This window comes from Lepidochelys olivacea (assembly GCF_965140295.1).
Source record: "Lepidochelys olivacea isolate rLepOli2 genome assembly, chromosome: 2".
NCBI classification, from domain to species: domain Eukaryota; kingdom Metazoa; phylum Chordata; order Testudines; family Cheloniidae; genus Lepidochelys; species Lepidochelys olivacea.
The window spans coordinates 195,358,892-195,373,865 of NC_140412.1; the positions used below are offsets into that span (position 1 = coordinate 195,358,892).

At 37.0% G+C, this 14,974-nt stretch overlaps 1 protein-coding gene across 3 annotated transcripts in view; it reads right to left on the minus strand.

Moving 5' to 3' along the window:
• Positions 1 to 14,974, minus strand: part of CNOT10 (CCR4-NOT transcription complex subunit 10) — a 63,251-nt gene that overhangs the window by 37,847 nt on the left and 10,430 nt on the right. For all 3 annotated transcript variants that reach the window (XM_084621209.1, XM_084621208.1, XM_084621207.1), the window contains exons 2-10: positions 13,833 to 13,927; positions 11,175 to 11,336; positions 10,642 to 10,792; positions 8,178 to 8,323; positions 7,113 to 7,199; positions 6,215 to 6,298; positions 5,186 to 5,303; positions 3,457 to 3,606; positions 2,079 to 2,281 (exon numbers count right to left, since the gene is read on the minus strand). In XM_084621209.1, coding sequence (XP_084477335.1) covers positions 2,079 to 2,281; positions 3,457 to 3,606; positions 5,186 to 5,303; positions 6,215 to 6,298; positions 7,113 to 7,199; positions 8,178 to 8,323; positions 10,642 to 10,792; positions 11,175 to 11,336; positions 13,833 to 13,927 — 1,196 coding nt within the window. The remainder of the gene's footprint in view (positions 1 to 2,078; positions 2,282 to 3,456; positions 3,607 to 5,185; positions 5,304 to 6,214; positions 6,299 to 7,112; positions 7,200 to 8,177; positions 8,324 to 10,641; positions 10,793 to 11,174; positions 11,337 to 13,832; positions 13,928 to 14,974) is intronic.

Below are 14,974 nucleotides of genomic sequence, written 5' to 3' on the forward strand. Positions count from 1 at the left end.
GGGGTCCTGAGCAGTCAAACTCCACCCCCAAACCCTGCTTCGCCTCCAGCATTTATAATAAATGTTAAACATAAAAGTAGTGTTTTTAATTTATAAAGGGGGTCACATTCAGAGGCTTGCTGTGTAAAATGGGTCACAAGTACAAAAGTTTGAAAATCACTGGAGTAGAGGAACCTTACAGAACAATTCAAGGATAGCATTGGTGAAAACATGAAAGTGTTTGTAGGAGCAAATACATGAGCAGAAGTGCATGCAATAAAGAGAACAAAACTACATAAAAACAGGGATGGGAAGAATTGTGTAAGCCACTGAAAGTCAAAAAGAACAAGAAATTTCAACTTGATACTGTGAGAGAAGAGTTTCCAGTGGAGGGATTCAAAGAGAGGAGGATGGGATCAGAACGAAGAGCAGAGATGATGCATTTTTGTACAGACTGGATAGAGTGGCCCAGATTTCAGAGAAGCCAGAGAGAAAAAGGGTGCAATAATCAAGATAGGAAATTATGAAAGCCTGCAGTTAGTTTTGGATGTGTGAAAAGAAAGGAAAAAGGTCATATACCAGGATTCTACATACACCACTGTATGGCTTGTTGCTTATATCCTGTTTAGATTCCTATCACATGCAGTCCATACCCCTACTTTGAGAAAATATTTATATTAGATAGGACTTGTTTTTTGTTTATCCTAAGGGATACAAACCAACCCTCATGAACCAGAACCAGGACAAATGCCAACCACTAAATGACACTGGTCAGAATTCTGCCCACCTTCTTTTAAAGCACCTAGTACTGGTTACTATCAGAGACAGGGCATTGGACTAGAGGGACTGACACAGTAAGACAATTTGTAGGATTTAGATACCAGCATATTCAGCAGTAAACAAATACAGGTCACAAGAAGCCAGCTAACACATGTGTGTGCAAATGTAACAATATACTTGCACTCAAATCATACATCTTGGCATATGGATGTGGGATGCGTGGAGTGGGAATTTCCACTGAGACTGGGAGAAGGGAGTGGGAGAGAAGAGAAAGAAACCCACCCCACTGCCACAGAGCAGCAGCAGTTATACTGTAACTGCTAGCAACGGTCTGCATGGATATTTATGCTCCCATAAGAGAACTGGCCAGCAGTTCCACTTAATCTTACTACTTCCCATCCCCAAAACTCCTTGCACTGAGAGCCCCAGCAGAGCAGAACTCCACAGGACAGAGAAGGATGTACAGCCCATGCAAGACTTTTAAATCCTGTGATTCTCCTTTTCACAGTACAACTACCCCACAGTACAACTAGTTCTACTGGGTCAAGGAACAATATGGCCTGAAGAGGGAGTAAAATTTTGCTATCAGTGTGAAAGCACAATGGGAAGGTTAGGTCCCATTAAGTACCTAAGAACAGTGGGGTGAATGAGACGGCATGATAAGGCAAGTCTGAGTTTTCACCATGGAGAAGTAGCATGTTGTATCTTATTAACGGGTGAAGCCACACTACAAACTACCGCTGACTCATTCCTTATCTTTATTTTTAGCCCCAAAATGAAGTCAGTACAAAATCAAATCTAAGCCATGCAGAGACTTGGGAGACAACTCTGCTTCAGAGCACGTTAAAAATGTTTACCAAGTATTGTAATGAGTTAAATATGGTCTAAATGCATTAATGTCATATAAATTTGCCAGGAGAAAGCATCTTTCACTAGTCTCATATACAAAGCCTATAACTTTAGTGAGGAATTGTCCTAACATCCACTTACATATTTTCCTGTTATCCCTTACTAATATTCTAAAATAGCTACCACGACATTTTTTGACCATACGACAAGTGAGTTAACCTCCAGACCTTAATTTCCGCTTCTATAAAATGGAGATAGTGCTTATCCACCTTTGTAAAGCAGGTAGATATCTTCATATTAAAATAATTTGATATAAATTCACAATAGTATATTATTTGCGTAACTAAATATTGAAGAAGCAGGCCTGTAACATGTACAGTAGAACTCAAGGAATATTTCTTCTTTTCAAAAGGATACTGGTTTTTAGAAGTGGTGTGTGATCAGATGGCTTCTGAAGCAGACTTACTTACCCCCTTGTTGGCAGCAATGCAGCATTCTGCTAGTCTCAGCCAGAGGCGTGGGTTTGAGTGGTAAACTTGGACAGCTTCTATCAAGCATTCAAAAGCAGCTAGGGGTCTCCCAATATGTAAAAGCTGAATTCCACAGTTGTATAGCAATTCATACCGTTTATTAGTCAACAACGTACACATAGGTCTCCCTGAAAATTTCTTGCCTGTGAGAGAGGTTAGATAATATTGGGTATCCAGTTTAAGAGGGCAGAAATGAAAGAATACTGCTGGAAAAATAATTGCATCATATAAACATTCACTAATTTCCCTCTGTAAATAAATTCCTCCCACCTTAGAGTTGACCTCAGAACAAAAAAAATGCACCTTAGTCAGAGTATAGACTGTTTTAATCTTATTAACTAACTATGCTGATTACTCAATATATTAGATATGAAATATCATACAACTCCAAAGTCATCTAAATGCCCTTGGCTTCTTCATTATTCTCAATTTTTATAAAATTTGTAACAAATTAGTTCCACTTTTTAAAAGTGCCTGTTTTACTATTTTAATATCATCATAAACAGCCTCTCCCTTTTTATTGACATTATGGTCTATACCACCATAATACACACTTATAAGAATTAACAAGCTACACTGAGAACTAGTTGTCAAATTGGTAAAGTGTGGATTTAACATAAAATGAAATATGACTTGATGCAAGATTTCTGGTTGGAAAAAAAAACAAACAAACAAACTCATAATAACAGACTGAGTTACAATTAAGCGATACAGTATCATGAATCATTTAAAATCAGGCTTTTTTTAAAAAAAAACAAAAAAACTTTGATTTTATCAAAGTCAGCGTCAGATAAACATAATGAAATCAGACTAATTGTAGGTGAAAATTCACACAAACCTGGACAGTTCACTAACAAAAAAGGTTGAGAAGTTTGTATTTAAGACAAAACACAGTTAAAATGATTTTAAGGCAGCAAATGAGAGAGACTTTCAAACCTTGATGACTCAATCCAAGTCAGCAAGATCATGAGTAATGGTTTTAATGATGTACAATAGGGCAGGAAAACTGTGTTTATTTCAGACCCTCTTGACTGACAATCAAATAGCGTAAACAAATGTAGAAATAATTACCAAAGCTTCCAACATGCTGAAGCAAGCAAGAAAATGACACACCTTTCATCATCTATTTCTGACAGCAGGCAGCTATATTTTGAAATCAAGTACACTCAAAACTCCCTTCCTTCTTACCCTGTCCCTTGTGGATCACTGAATGGTAATTACTAAAAAAAGTAGTACTAATATAAGCTCTCCAGTAACAATTTATTTGAATCAAAACACTCACTTCACCACCACGCTTTGTGTCTGTTACAGGTCTTACCTGGGTCTGTGCTACCTGTTCCTAGTTGTGCACATGCATTATCATTTTCCTGCAGGGCCTTTTTAAAGTAGAAGATTCCCAAATTGTGCTTTCCCATAGCAAAATGAATGCAGCCGAGATTGTTCCAAAACATGCACCTTAAGCATTCACCTGAGAAAACAGCAAAATATAATCAGAAATCAAAACATTTTTATAGCTCAGGACATTATTGTACATTCTTAGCAAGATACTCCTGTGAAGAGCTAAACTAAACATAGTATGATATGATCGATTATGAAGACCAATGAGACAATAAATTAATCACCTACTACTTCTGTGTACCATTTTACTTCCTTTGAACACACAACATTATTTAAATTGATAAGTGGTAAGGGGTTTGGTGAGCTTCTCATGCATCATGTTCTTGAACAGCAGGGAATAAAACCACTGTGGCAGATTTCAATTTACAGCACATTAATCTGAAAGTTCTCTTAGTACTTCATGTGTAAACACTTGCAGTTTTCTGACATATGGCTCCTGTAAGAAGGAAATTCTTACATGACATTATCTGCTCAATGTTTAATAAAATAAGCAAATACACTAATCCAACTATACAAGCAGAAGAGAAATGAGGGCTTCTCAGATTGAGACTGCACATACATGGTGTTCAGATAATATTGACAATTTAACTTTTGACCTATTTACTTATAAAGGCAGTTTCACAAGGTTACCACTAATAAAAAATAACTTAGTTTCTAAATTAAGCAACTTCATATTTATTTAATTGCATCTATTCAAGTAATCAGAGAACTGTGATATTTCCAGGGCAGATTCCATGACTATTATTCATGTAGCTGCTATTTCTCCAGCAATACCTGCTAGATGAAGAAACACCCTTGTGGTGGCAAGAGGTTTCACAGAGCATATTAAGAAGTGTTGCAAAAAAACACGGCGAATGAAACTTTATGGAAGAAAGGTCATTTAATAGCAATATTATTTAAAACACAGAAATGTCTTTTCTTGCATTAAACCCATTTTTATCATTTGTATGAACTGGGTTTTCCAAGGTTTTAAGTTACCAATGTTGGCTAAAAGACCATTTTTATGCCTTCCATCTCACTTGAAAGAAGATATAAATATTTACAAGTAGTTTAAGCTCCACAAGATTTGAGCCAACCGCAAACACTCAATGCAAACTTTGAATTCACCCTGCAGCTAGCACCGTGTCTCATAACGTCTCTTCTCGGCGCAGCATAGAACCTCACACTCACCTTCCATTATGCTTCTAGTTTCTACTGGTCCAAACATAGGCATTCAAAAAAAAAACAAAAAAACAATAAAACAAAATTAAAAAATTTTTTTAAAAAAAACCTCACCTCTTCATGTGACAATACTCCTAAATATCTGCTAGGCTGGATTAGAGTTTTGTTTTAAACAGACACAAAAACAATTAGGGGCTGGGAGGAAAAGGATATGGAAAATGAGCTAAGGAAGATAAAGAAACATGGTATTTAAGGCCCCAGTATTGTAAGCACTTACACACATGCTTAACTTGAACGCTTGTGAGTAGTCTTACTGAACTCAATGAGAATTAAAACGTTGGAAAATCCAGTTCATACAAAATAAATAAGAACTGGGTTTTATGCACCAAAAAATGTCTTTTAAAACTGAACTCAATGAGACGACTTGTGTGTAAAGATAAGCATGTGTGTAAGTGATTGCACAATCAGAGTTTTATGCTTTATTTTACCTGTTTTCATGAATCCTGGATGTTCAGCAATGTTTGAGCTGTTTAACAGTTTTACTGCTTTCCGATAATTCCCCCTCAAATACTCAAAATTGCTCTTAAGAAAGAGAGAAGGAGCAGACTGTGAAGAAAACAAAAATTATTTATCAATTGCTTTAGGAGATCTACTGTTATTGATAAACTGCAATAGTCACACAGTTTGACAATTGTTGCTATTTTAAAACAGAAGTGTTTATTTTAATGCAGCAAAACTTGTTCCTCAGATATATAGTTAATATTTTTCTCTTCCTAGAACTCTCATAGCTATCAATGACAATTCACCTTGACTTCCAACTAAATGTTTTTTGTAACTGCTTTAAAAAAAAAAAATTGAAAAATACCACACATACATACAAACTGTTCTGTAACATTCTTATTTTCTTCACATGGAAAGAATGCACTAGAATGCATCTTCTTCCAGCTCTGCAAAAGTGAATTATATTGGACATACTGCTTCTAACAAAATGAAAGGATCTGAAAAACTTCAACTGAAGCAACAGATTTTAGTACCCCCAAATTCTTATTATTGATCAACTATGGAGTAGTTTAATCCTATCAATGAACAGGAAAACTTATTCTAGTCAGTGAATAAAGTTCTTTGCATCAACTGGAGATTAGACTTCCATAACTTTTCTAGAGAAATTTACATTCTGTTGGGAGTCGCTTACTCTTTGATTAAGGTTATTATAATCCATGCTTTAGAGTTTGTTTATATAGTGCTTCATTTTTTAAACTTTTATATCTTAAATTAACAAAAACCCTGAGCGTGATTTTCTGAGCACATAAATAGCCAATCCAAATAATAATTCCATAATAATGAGTTGCAATTATACAAAAGTAAATTATAAACAAGACTAATGCCAAAGCTCTTCTTATTTCAGACACTTCCCCATAGTCTCAAACTTTAGAACAGAAATAAAGTCAAACGAGTTTAGTTTTAGGACAGAGAATTGACCTAGACTGCAAACAGACTATGCTTTAAAAAAAGCTTACATTTCCAGCTGTATTCATAACAGACTTAATCTCCCTTTTGCATGCTTTTAGAGACTTCATCTGGATATAGGCTCTCACTTTATACTGTTAAATTAAAAAAAAATTCATTAGTATAATTTTAAAAATTAACATTTTAAAACAGTTTAGTAAATTATGCAGTTTGATGTTATCTGTAAGATGCAACATGCCTAAGTTTACTACACAATATTGTACTTTTATACATTAAGAAAAGCTATTTAAAAACTGTCTAAAAATAAAACTCCTCTTCAGAATATAAAGAGAAAATTTAATTACAGGCTTCTAACAAAATAACTCCTACAGAATCCTGTAAAATGGATTGTAAAAGAGATTCAGTATGATGGTTGAGTAACAAGTTTCAAAACTTAAACATCAGCCCTTAGTTAAAAAATCTCAGTGATACAATTTTTTGTTACTATTGTGATAAGTAACTTCTATAACAAAGATCAGAGAAAAATATTTTTCAGTTTTCTTTTTATTCATTTAATAGTCCTCTGGGGCAGCTCCTCAGCTGGTGTAAACTGTCATAATTCCACTATTACGGTATAAGCGGTCATAGCTCTACTGATTTCAATGGAGATACAACAATTAACACCATTTGAAGTTCTGCCCCTTTGTTCTTTAGTCAGCTTTCCTCACTTGTGTAGATTTTACAGAAACAGGGGAGAAATTAAAATACAGACACTGGGGGTGGAGGGGTTGTTTTACAAATAGTCAAGGAATTCAGGAGCAGGTGTAGTATCCGAAACTACTTTTAAACTAATTTTAAAGACTAACTAGATTGACAGTATGCAATACCTCTTTTTAATAAAGATAAATGAGATCATCAATTTTAAATTGCATATAAATATCTAATTCTGGACACCAAAAAGTTTCCTACCTGATGTATCTTAGATTTTGCAGCTTCTATTAAAGCTCCACTTTCAGCTCTATGATTAGATGACTCCTTATTTGTGTTATTACCTGTCTGAACACAAATTAAAAGGAGAAAATATTATTTCATCTTTAATCCAGTGTACAGGTTTATTTTTCTTAGGTCTAATATCAGAGGGGAAAATCAATGTCCACTGAAGAAAACACAGTCATATTTAAATCTACATCCAAGAACAAACACACCAGATTATAGAGAATGAAGGTCCATGTTCACACAAGAATGTCTGCTAATATCATCACATCCTGTTCTGGCACTTAGTGAACTCTTAAAAACCACCTAACACATAAGGAAGCCAAGGACATTTTATCTATACATCCTTAGGTTCTGCAAATGACATTTTCATGTCAAGTCACCTTCTATTGTCCTTTAGACTCTTCAGTAAAGTTAGTGTACACTTAAGATAGACAACAATAGATTCCTTTAACAGAACAAAGAAGTGTTCTATATTCAGTTAGATCCCTGTCTAGCCTACTTCTTACTCCAAAAAGGGTACTTCTTAGTAGCAGAATTTCAGTGCCAACTAAAGCATATTTCACCCCAACTAGCAACACATGAACGTGTCTCATATACTCAAGGACGCCTCCGATATCTCAACCAGCAGAGGCAATTCTTCTCTGACCTACTAGTTACTTCCCTGGCTCAGGGTCAAAGGAACTGCAGTCCAAAGCAAGAGCTTCTTGGTTACAGCTTAAAGTTGTCAGCCAGGGAGACAAAGTGGGAATATTTGACCTTAAAGACTGTACCCGTCCCACTAATGCAAAATCTGACAATAGGAAACACCTCTCAATCTTTTGGGATGCAGGAGAATATATATACACATGCCAAATGTAATTAAACAGAGTTACAAAGTGACCAGTGGCAGTCTAAGATTAAAACCATGCTAACATAGTTTTTAAAATTTAAACTATTTGAAAAAGCTATTGGCTATTTTTGGATTAGCCCAAAGCATATTGCCATGAATACACCCAATAGTAGTTGTTTTTTAAATAAGGTCCTCTGAAACATACTCACCTCATTATTTTTTCCATTTTTGTTATTGTTGCCCTGAGAAATCATTTTTTCCAAAACGGAAAGCAGATGCAAGGCTTTCTCAGCCTGGTAAGTTAGCAGATACAAGTCTACAAGCAGGAAGCACACAGCCTGGGCAAACTTCTCTTCTACATCAGACAAAGAAAGGAGAAAGAAATATTATATTTTTAATATGTAGCCCCCACTAATCCATAACTGGGAAAACACCCATAGCCATAAAGCACTGTCATAAAGTGTTCTAAAATTAATTTGAATGCACTATATACGGTGATCCTGATGAACAAACCTACAAACACTGAAAATGTTGACCTGTCAACATTAAAATACCGTATATACTCATTCATTAGCCTGTTCGTTTGTAAGCAGACCTCCCCCCCACCCCAAGATGGATAGGTAAAAATAGTAAAAACCGTGTGACTCTTTCATATGCCAACCCTATATTTCAGGGGTTGGCACACTTTGGCTCCCAGCCTGTCAGGGTAAGCCACTGGCGGGTCGGGATGTGTTGTTTACCTGGAGTGTTCACAGGCACGGAGCCCCTCAGCTCCCAGTGGCCGCAGTTTGCTGCTCCCATTGGCTGGAAATGGCGAACCACGGCCATAGGAAACTGAGGGGCTCCGTGCCTGTGAACGCTCCAGGTAAACAAAACGACAATGTATTAGATAGATATTCAATTCAATGATTTCATAGAGTTTAAAATCACCAAATTTTAGTGTAGACCCATTTATAAGCCGACCCCTGCTCTTTGATGCGTCACTTTACCAAAAATATTTGGCTTATGAACAAGCCTATACAGTATATAAAATTGAGACAATTAAACATTTCCTCTTAAAAAAAAAAAAAATTTATTCTGAAAGTTGGTCTAACTGGTAAGCACTGGAGAGCCAATCCCCTAAAGGGATCAACGTGGGCAGACCTATATGGCTACATGGAATCCCATCAAAGGTCAGTAGAACTCTACACAAGGCTAAGTGTCTCTGCATAGATGCCTTTGAGACTGAACCCTAAGTTCATGTACGATATCATACACCAGTATGATAATTGGCATATAAAAAATTGACAATGTGTTGTTCCTTCGGTTGCTCTCACTTAATGGATTTACTGACAACGACCCACCCCCACACACAAGCATGCATCAGCAAACAACCTTAACACTTCTGTAGCTCAGCAAGGTTTCTGAATCCTATCAGGCAAGCACCATTCCACTACACAGAGAGCCACTGTTTACAGTTATGGGGGACTTACTTTTCAAAGGTGAGTGCATACAATTACATACAAGTTATCCCACAGTTGCCAACTTCCATGCAGTAAATAAGCACCCAGACTTTCACAATAAGCCAAAAATCAAGGTGATCCCATTTCAAAACAAGCCAATTCCTAAGAACCCCAACACTCTATGTGACTAGATCCCGCCGGTGTGCAGTCTGGGACTGTGGTGGGCCTGCTGTGCACCCTTGACTCTTTACCCCACTTGCCCCTGCTTTCTGGGAGCTGATCAAAAAAAAGAAGCAACAAGATACAAGCCATAAACTAGCCAACAAGCAACTCACAAGCTAATTAAGACAAAAACAAGCCCAATTTCTGCATTTTTTCATGGGTTTGGCATGTCTGGTTATCACAGTTTCTTACAGCTTGTGTAGCCCTATAGATTATTTGCACGCACGCACACACACACGAATTGCATTGTATGCTTAACTGCCCATTTGTTCATGCACATATAAGATTCTGCATGTACAATCATGGTATTTGCACATGCATCTTCGGAAAGAAGTCAACCCCTTAACATCCATTTCATATTCAAGATAAAAATAATATATGTTCTCCCGCAGTGTTTCCCAAACTTGGGACACCGCTTGTTCAGGGAAAGCCCCTGGCAGGCCAGGCTGGTTTGTTTACCTGCCACGTTCACAGGTTCGGATGATCACAGCTCCCACTGGCTGCAGTTTGCAGCTGCGGGCCAATAGGGGCTGCAGGAAACAGCACAGGCTGAGGGACATACCAGCCACCACTTCCTGCAGCCCCCATTGGCCTGGAGCGGCGAACCACAGCCAGTGGGAAACGCGATCGGCCGAACCTGTGGACACAGCAGGGAAACAAACCAGCCCGGCCCGCCAGGGGCTTTCCCTGAACAAGCAGCGTCCCAAGTTTGGGAAACATTGTTCTACTGCTATCTTAAGACATAGCCCCCATGTTTGAATCATGCTTCTCTTGATATACACATACAGCACCTTCTTTATTTCTAAATCTCAGCTACTGTGTGTGTGCGCGTGTGTATCAATTGCTAATGTAGATCATTCATATTTATATAATACACACACACACAGCCCTCTTAATCAGAAGAATCAATCACAAGAAGCTTTCGGTCAAGAAACAGTTTAACAGTCTGCAGCCATTACACCAGAGGGGAACAAATATAAGAAATAACTTTGCCTTCCTATCTACATACCAAAAGGTTCTATAAACTGGTACAGCTTCTCTCCAACTGATATTGCTTCAGTGTATTGACGCAGATGATACAGAATAACCGCTTGATTGTAGTAAAGCATGCTGTTTTCAACATCGTCTAAGCCATCCATTTCTTCAACAGCTGAATGAACCTACCAAAAAAAAAAAAAAAAAAAGTAAATTTGTTTTAGTCAGAATTCCTGTATTCACTGTGGGGGGAAAAAGTCCAATATTTGGAAACAATAGTTAAAAGCTATAGACTGATCCACGTATGAAGATAAAGAAAATTTCACCTTCTACTCATAGACTAATAAACCCTTATATGGTGTTAATGGGAAGTATTGATATAAACAAAGCATTTACGAACATAATTAAATTAAAAGCAGAAAATAAAACTACTTGAATAACCAAGACACTATTCTATCTAAACTTTACAAATTATTTCTTGTTCTGTCACTGATAGAGGGCCCCAACCGTGATGTAAGAGGAAGACACTACTTGAATTCAAAAAGCACCTCACTATTTTTGCATTACCTGATTCTTCAGTTGATTAAGTGTTTGTTTCAAGTTGTCTGTTGTAGTCTGGTTATTTTTACAGAACTCTGCAACAGCTGTATTCAAAGTTATTTTGTAGTCATCTTTGTTTATTTCTTGCAAGCAGCTAAGATGTTGCAGACAAGCATCATAATTCCCAGCCTGTAAGTGGGAGCACACACATCAACAATATACATTAGGAAAAAATGTTTAATCAACAGGTTAGTAACCAATATAAAAGTACTCTCTTCCAGTTTATAGAATAAAATTGTATTTCCACTCTTCACACCCATAAAGACAATTGTTTCCTGCCAAGCTGAAACACAAAACATAACTAAAGGTGTGCTGTAATGGGAGACTGATGAAAATTAATATGGGAAACAAATCTAAAATTGAGCACAAGATTCAAAGAAATTGAAAAATCTGTGAAAGAAGAGTTGAAATGGAAGAATCCTAAAATTATTTGAAAGGGAAGTTGCTAATGTATTCGTCCTTGTTTATATTAGCCCTCTGGAATCTTGAAACTAAAACCTGTCTTCCTTTCAGAATTTTCACAATCCCTTCTCCAGTCACGAGTACACTTTTTTGTTATTGTAGAGTTGCTTATAAATATCAGGCTATAACTCTGAGGGGAAAAAAAGACACTGAGGCATCTGAGTGGGGAACATATTAAAGTGTTAGCCTATACAAACAAACATATAAAAAAATAAATGCAGGTGAAGTATGAGATCTACCAACTTTAATAATCCAGCTTTAAATAAACAACTTCACAATTTATTTGAGGGCATGTGCAACAGGGTTGGTGTATTCCAGCAACTGGTCATCTAGGCCTCAGTTTCTCCTCTGACTTGCACATACTCATGTGTTTCACGTAAGTCTCCACTTGGAGTCTGGTTTATTATGACAGAGCAAAACTATCTTTGGCCTTCCACCTGCAAGCAATTCCTTTGTTAGACAGCAGGGTTTCACAATAGTCAATTGCACTCTCCCCTGGGTAGCACAGATTTAAGCAGCGCCACCCAGAGGTAGTGCTGCTGAGGTGATGGGGAACCCAATCCCTCCTCCTGCTCCAGCATCAAGTGCCATCCAGGAGTGGTAATCTTCTCTGGCCTCAAGTTCCTCTCCTCTCTTCATCCAGAGACTACTTCCTATCTAACTTGTCAGGCTTGCAGATTCCTTCCCTATTCTGCCACTACTTGATGCACTCAGAGTCCAACACTGTTCTCTTGGGTCTCCCTGAGCTCTTCTTAGCAAGATATTACACAAGATCTTACTCTTTTCCCTTCTGCTGATCTTACTACACTGAGCACCCCTGGGCTCCTCTCTCAGCATCCTCCTGTCAGGGAGCTCTTCCAGAAAGGGAAATGACAAAAACATTTGACAAGGTTACTTATGGGCAACTTAACACTAAGCAATACTGACAACTGGAAGCGTAGATGTGGTTCTGTGTTCTTTTGTCACCTCCTTAGAACCGGATATGTTAAAAGTCTTCTAGGTACAGAGACATTATATCATGAGTGGATAAGCAAAGTGGGCTGGGTCCATATTAGAACCAATAACAAAGGTAGCAGTAGGTCATTCAAATCCAGTTAGAATAATATGAAATTAGCTCAAAAAAAATCCTTTCCCACTATCCAAAGAGGAAAAAAGTTAAGGATACCTAAGACAGGACAATAGGATGTGGAATCACTTGAGAAATGAGAGGGTGATAATCAAAATGCCACTAGAGCCTATATTAGGACAATTCTGTTCACTTTATATAACAATATTGTGTAAGCAATATTGGCATATGATCAACAAAATGGAAAAGGAGGATGGACATCTAAAATGAGCAACACAACCAATTCAAATGATTTGGATAAACTAGATGTATCATAAGAAAACTGGTTTATGAAATTCAAGGTAGAAAAAAGTAAGTACAAAGAAAAACAAAGAAACGGAAACATACCTCCAACAGCCATAAGCTACAGAATACAAAACAGGAATGAAATATGAAGTAAGAAGTAAATAAAATTAAAAAGCTTATAGCTTGTGCCTTCACATTACTAAATATACAAACAAAAGCTTCCAGGAAGTATAGGAAGAGGTATTGAACACAAGTTATCAAATTATTGTGTGTAAGTCCTTTACGTGGACATTTAAATGTTGTGTAGTGTTCAAAAGTATACTACAAAAGTATATTCAGCAGGACAGCCAAAATGATAAAGGAACTTCGCTTTTTTAAACTATTTTGAAGTCCACAAATTGATAGCTAAAATTACGGAAACTTTTCTTCAGTGAGTGCACACAGAGTTGACAGAACTGTCACAAAATAGCTGTCTGCTTATTTTACCCAATTCTCACCAATCACATAGCATTGATAGTGACTGAACTCTGGGAACCTAGAAGAAGATTTGGTTATGTTTCTGTTTGCCCTAAATTCAAGAGCCCTCTATGTCTTCTCACATTATATCAGATATCTCAGATTAATCAAAATGGACATGTCACTATATTATAATGAAGTCTGCTACTAATTTAGATTTAATTTATTTATGTTGTTGATACATTTACTATTACTCTTGAAGAAAAAAAAAAAAGGGAACATATTGGTTGCCAGGTGATAGTTTAAATAATCAAGTAAGTTCAACAGAAAGTTTTGAAGTTTAAGCCTTTTCTTACATTAAAAGCTTGTAATGCACTACTTGACAGCTCCTTTTCCTGATCAGTAATCCCAGAGGAAGTAACTGTTCCTTCATGTTTCTCAGTTCCCTGATCTGAAAAAATAAACAGAAGAGTACAGAAAACATTAGTTATATTTGCAACTAAGGTTAATAAACATAACTCCATTCCTTCCATTACACATTCCCTTCCTTTCCCTCAAGATCTTCTTGTTCATACCTAAAGCACCTTAAGCAATGATAGCAACACTGTAAAAAGCTAAATTCAACTCTGAACTGATAGTACTATAACTTCGGAATGAAAAATTTCACCCCTGAAAGCTAGAATTCCTCTGCTGAAAATTGGAACAACCACCTTCCCTTACTAAGTTACTTGTAACGTATAAAGAAAAAAAAAGGAGTACTAGTGGCACCACAAGTCCTCCTTTTCTTTTTGCAAATACAGACTAACACGGCTGTTACTCTGACACTTGTCATGTCTAGACATCACATCACCATTGATTCATTTTCACAGTGTATCTTAAACGGAGTAACTTACAGCTGTAAATTTGTACATAAAAGGATGATTTTAGATTTCACTCTTAAAAGTATGGGGTTTTTATATTCACAGAAAATAGCTGGCAAAAACCATTACTAGGATATTACTGAAATAAGTTTATCCAGCAGCATTATATTAAAAAGATGCACACTGCATAGAAACCACATACATAGTCCTGAAGCCCACAAAATGATATGAACCACTATGTTTTTTCACCCTTGAAGAGAAGAGTTTCCTATTTCTCATGTTTTGCTGTTTCAGTTTTACTCTAATTTATTTTTTGTTGTCATTTTATTGTGCATGGGGAGTTCTACAAATCTACTGTTTTCTTCTTCCCACTAGACGCTAAAATATTAATCTATATGATCCTTAGTTATCTAACCTTATGCTTTTATCTGTAAATTACACAGTACCGTCTATCACAGTGGCCACCAACTCATCCATCGCGATAGACTGGTCGATCCTGGAGCCTCTGCCAGTCAATCACGATCTCCGGGCCTCTAAAAGTCTGGTGGCGCAGCAGGGGTCTGGCAGGCTGCCTGCCTGCCCCAGCCCCTCGCTGCTTCCAGAAGCGGCTGGCTGCTGGCACATCTCTGTGGCCCCTG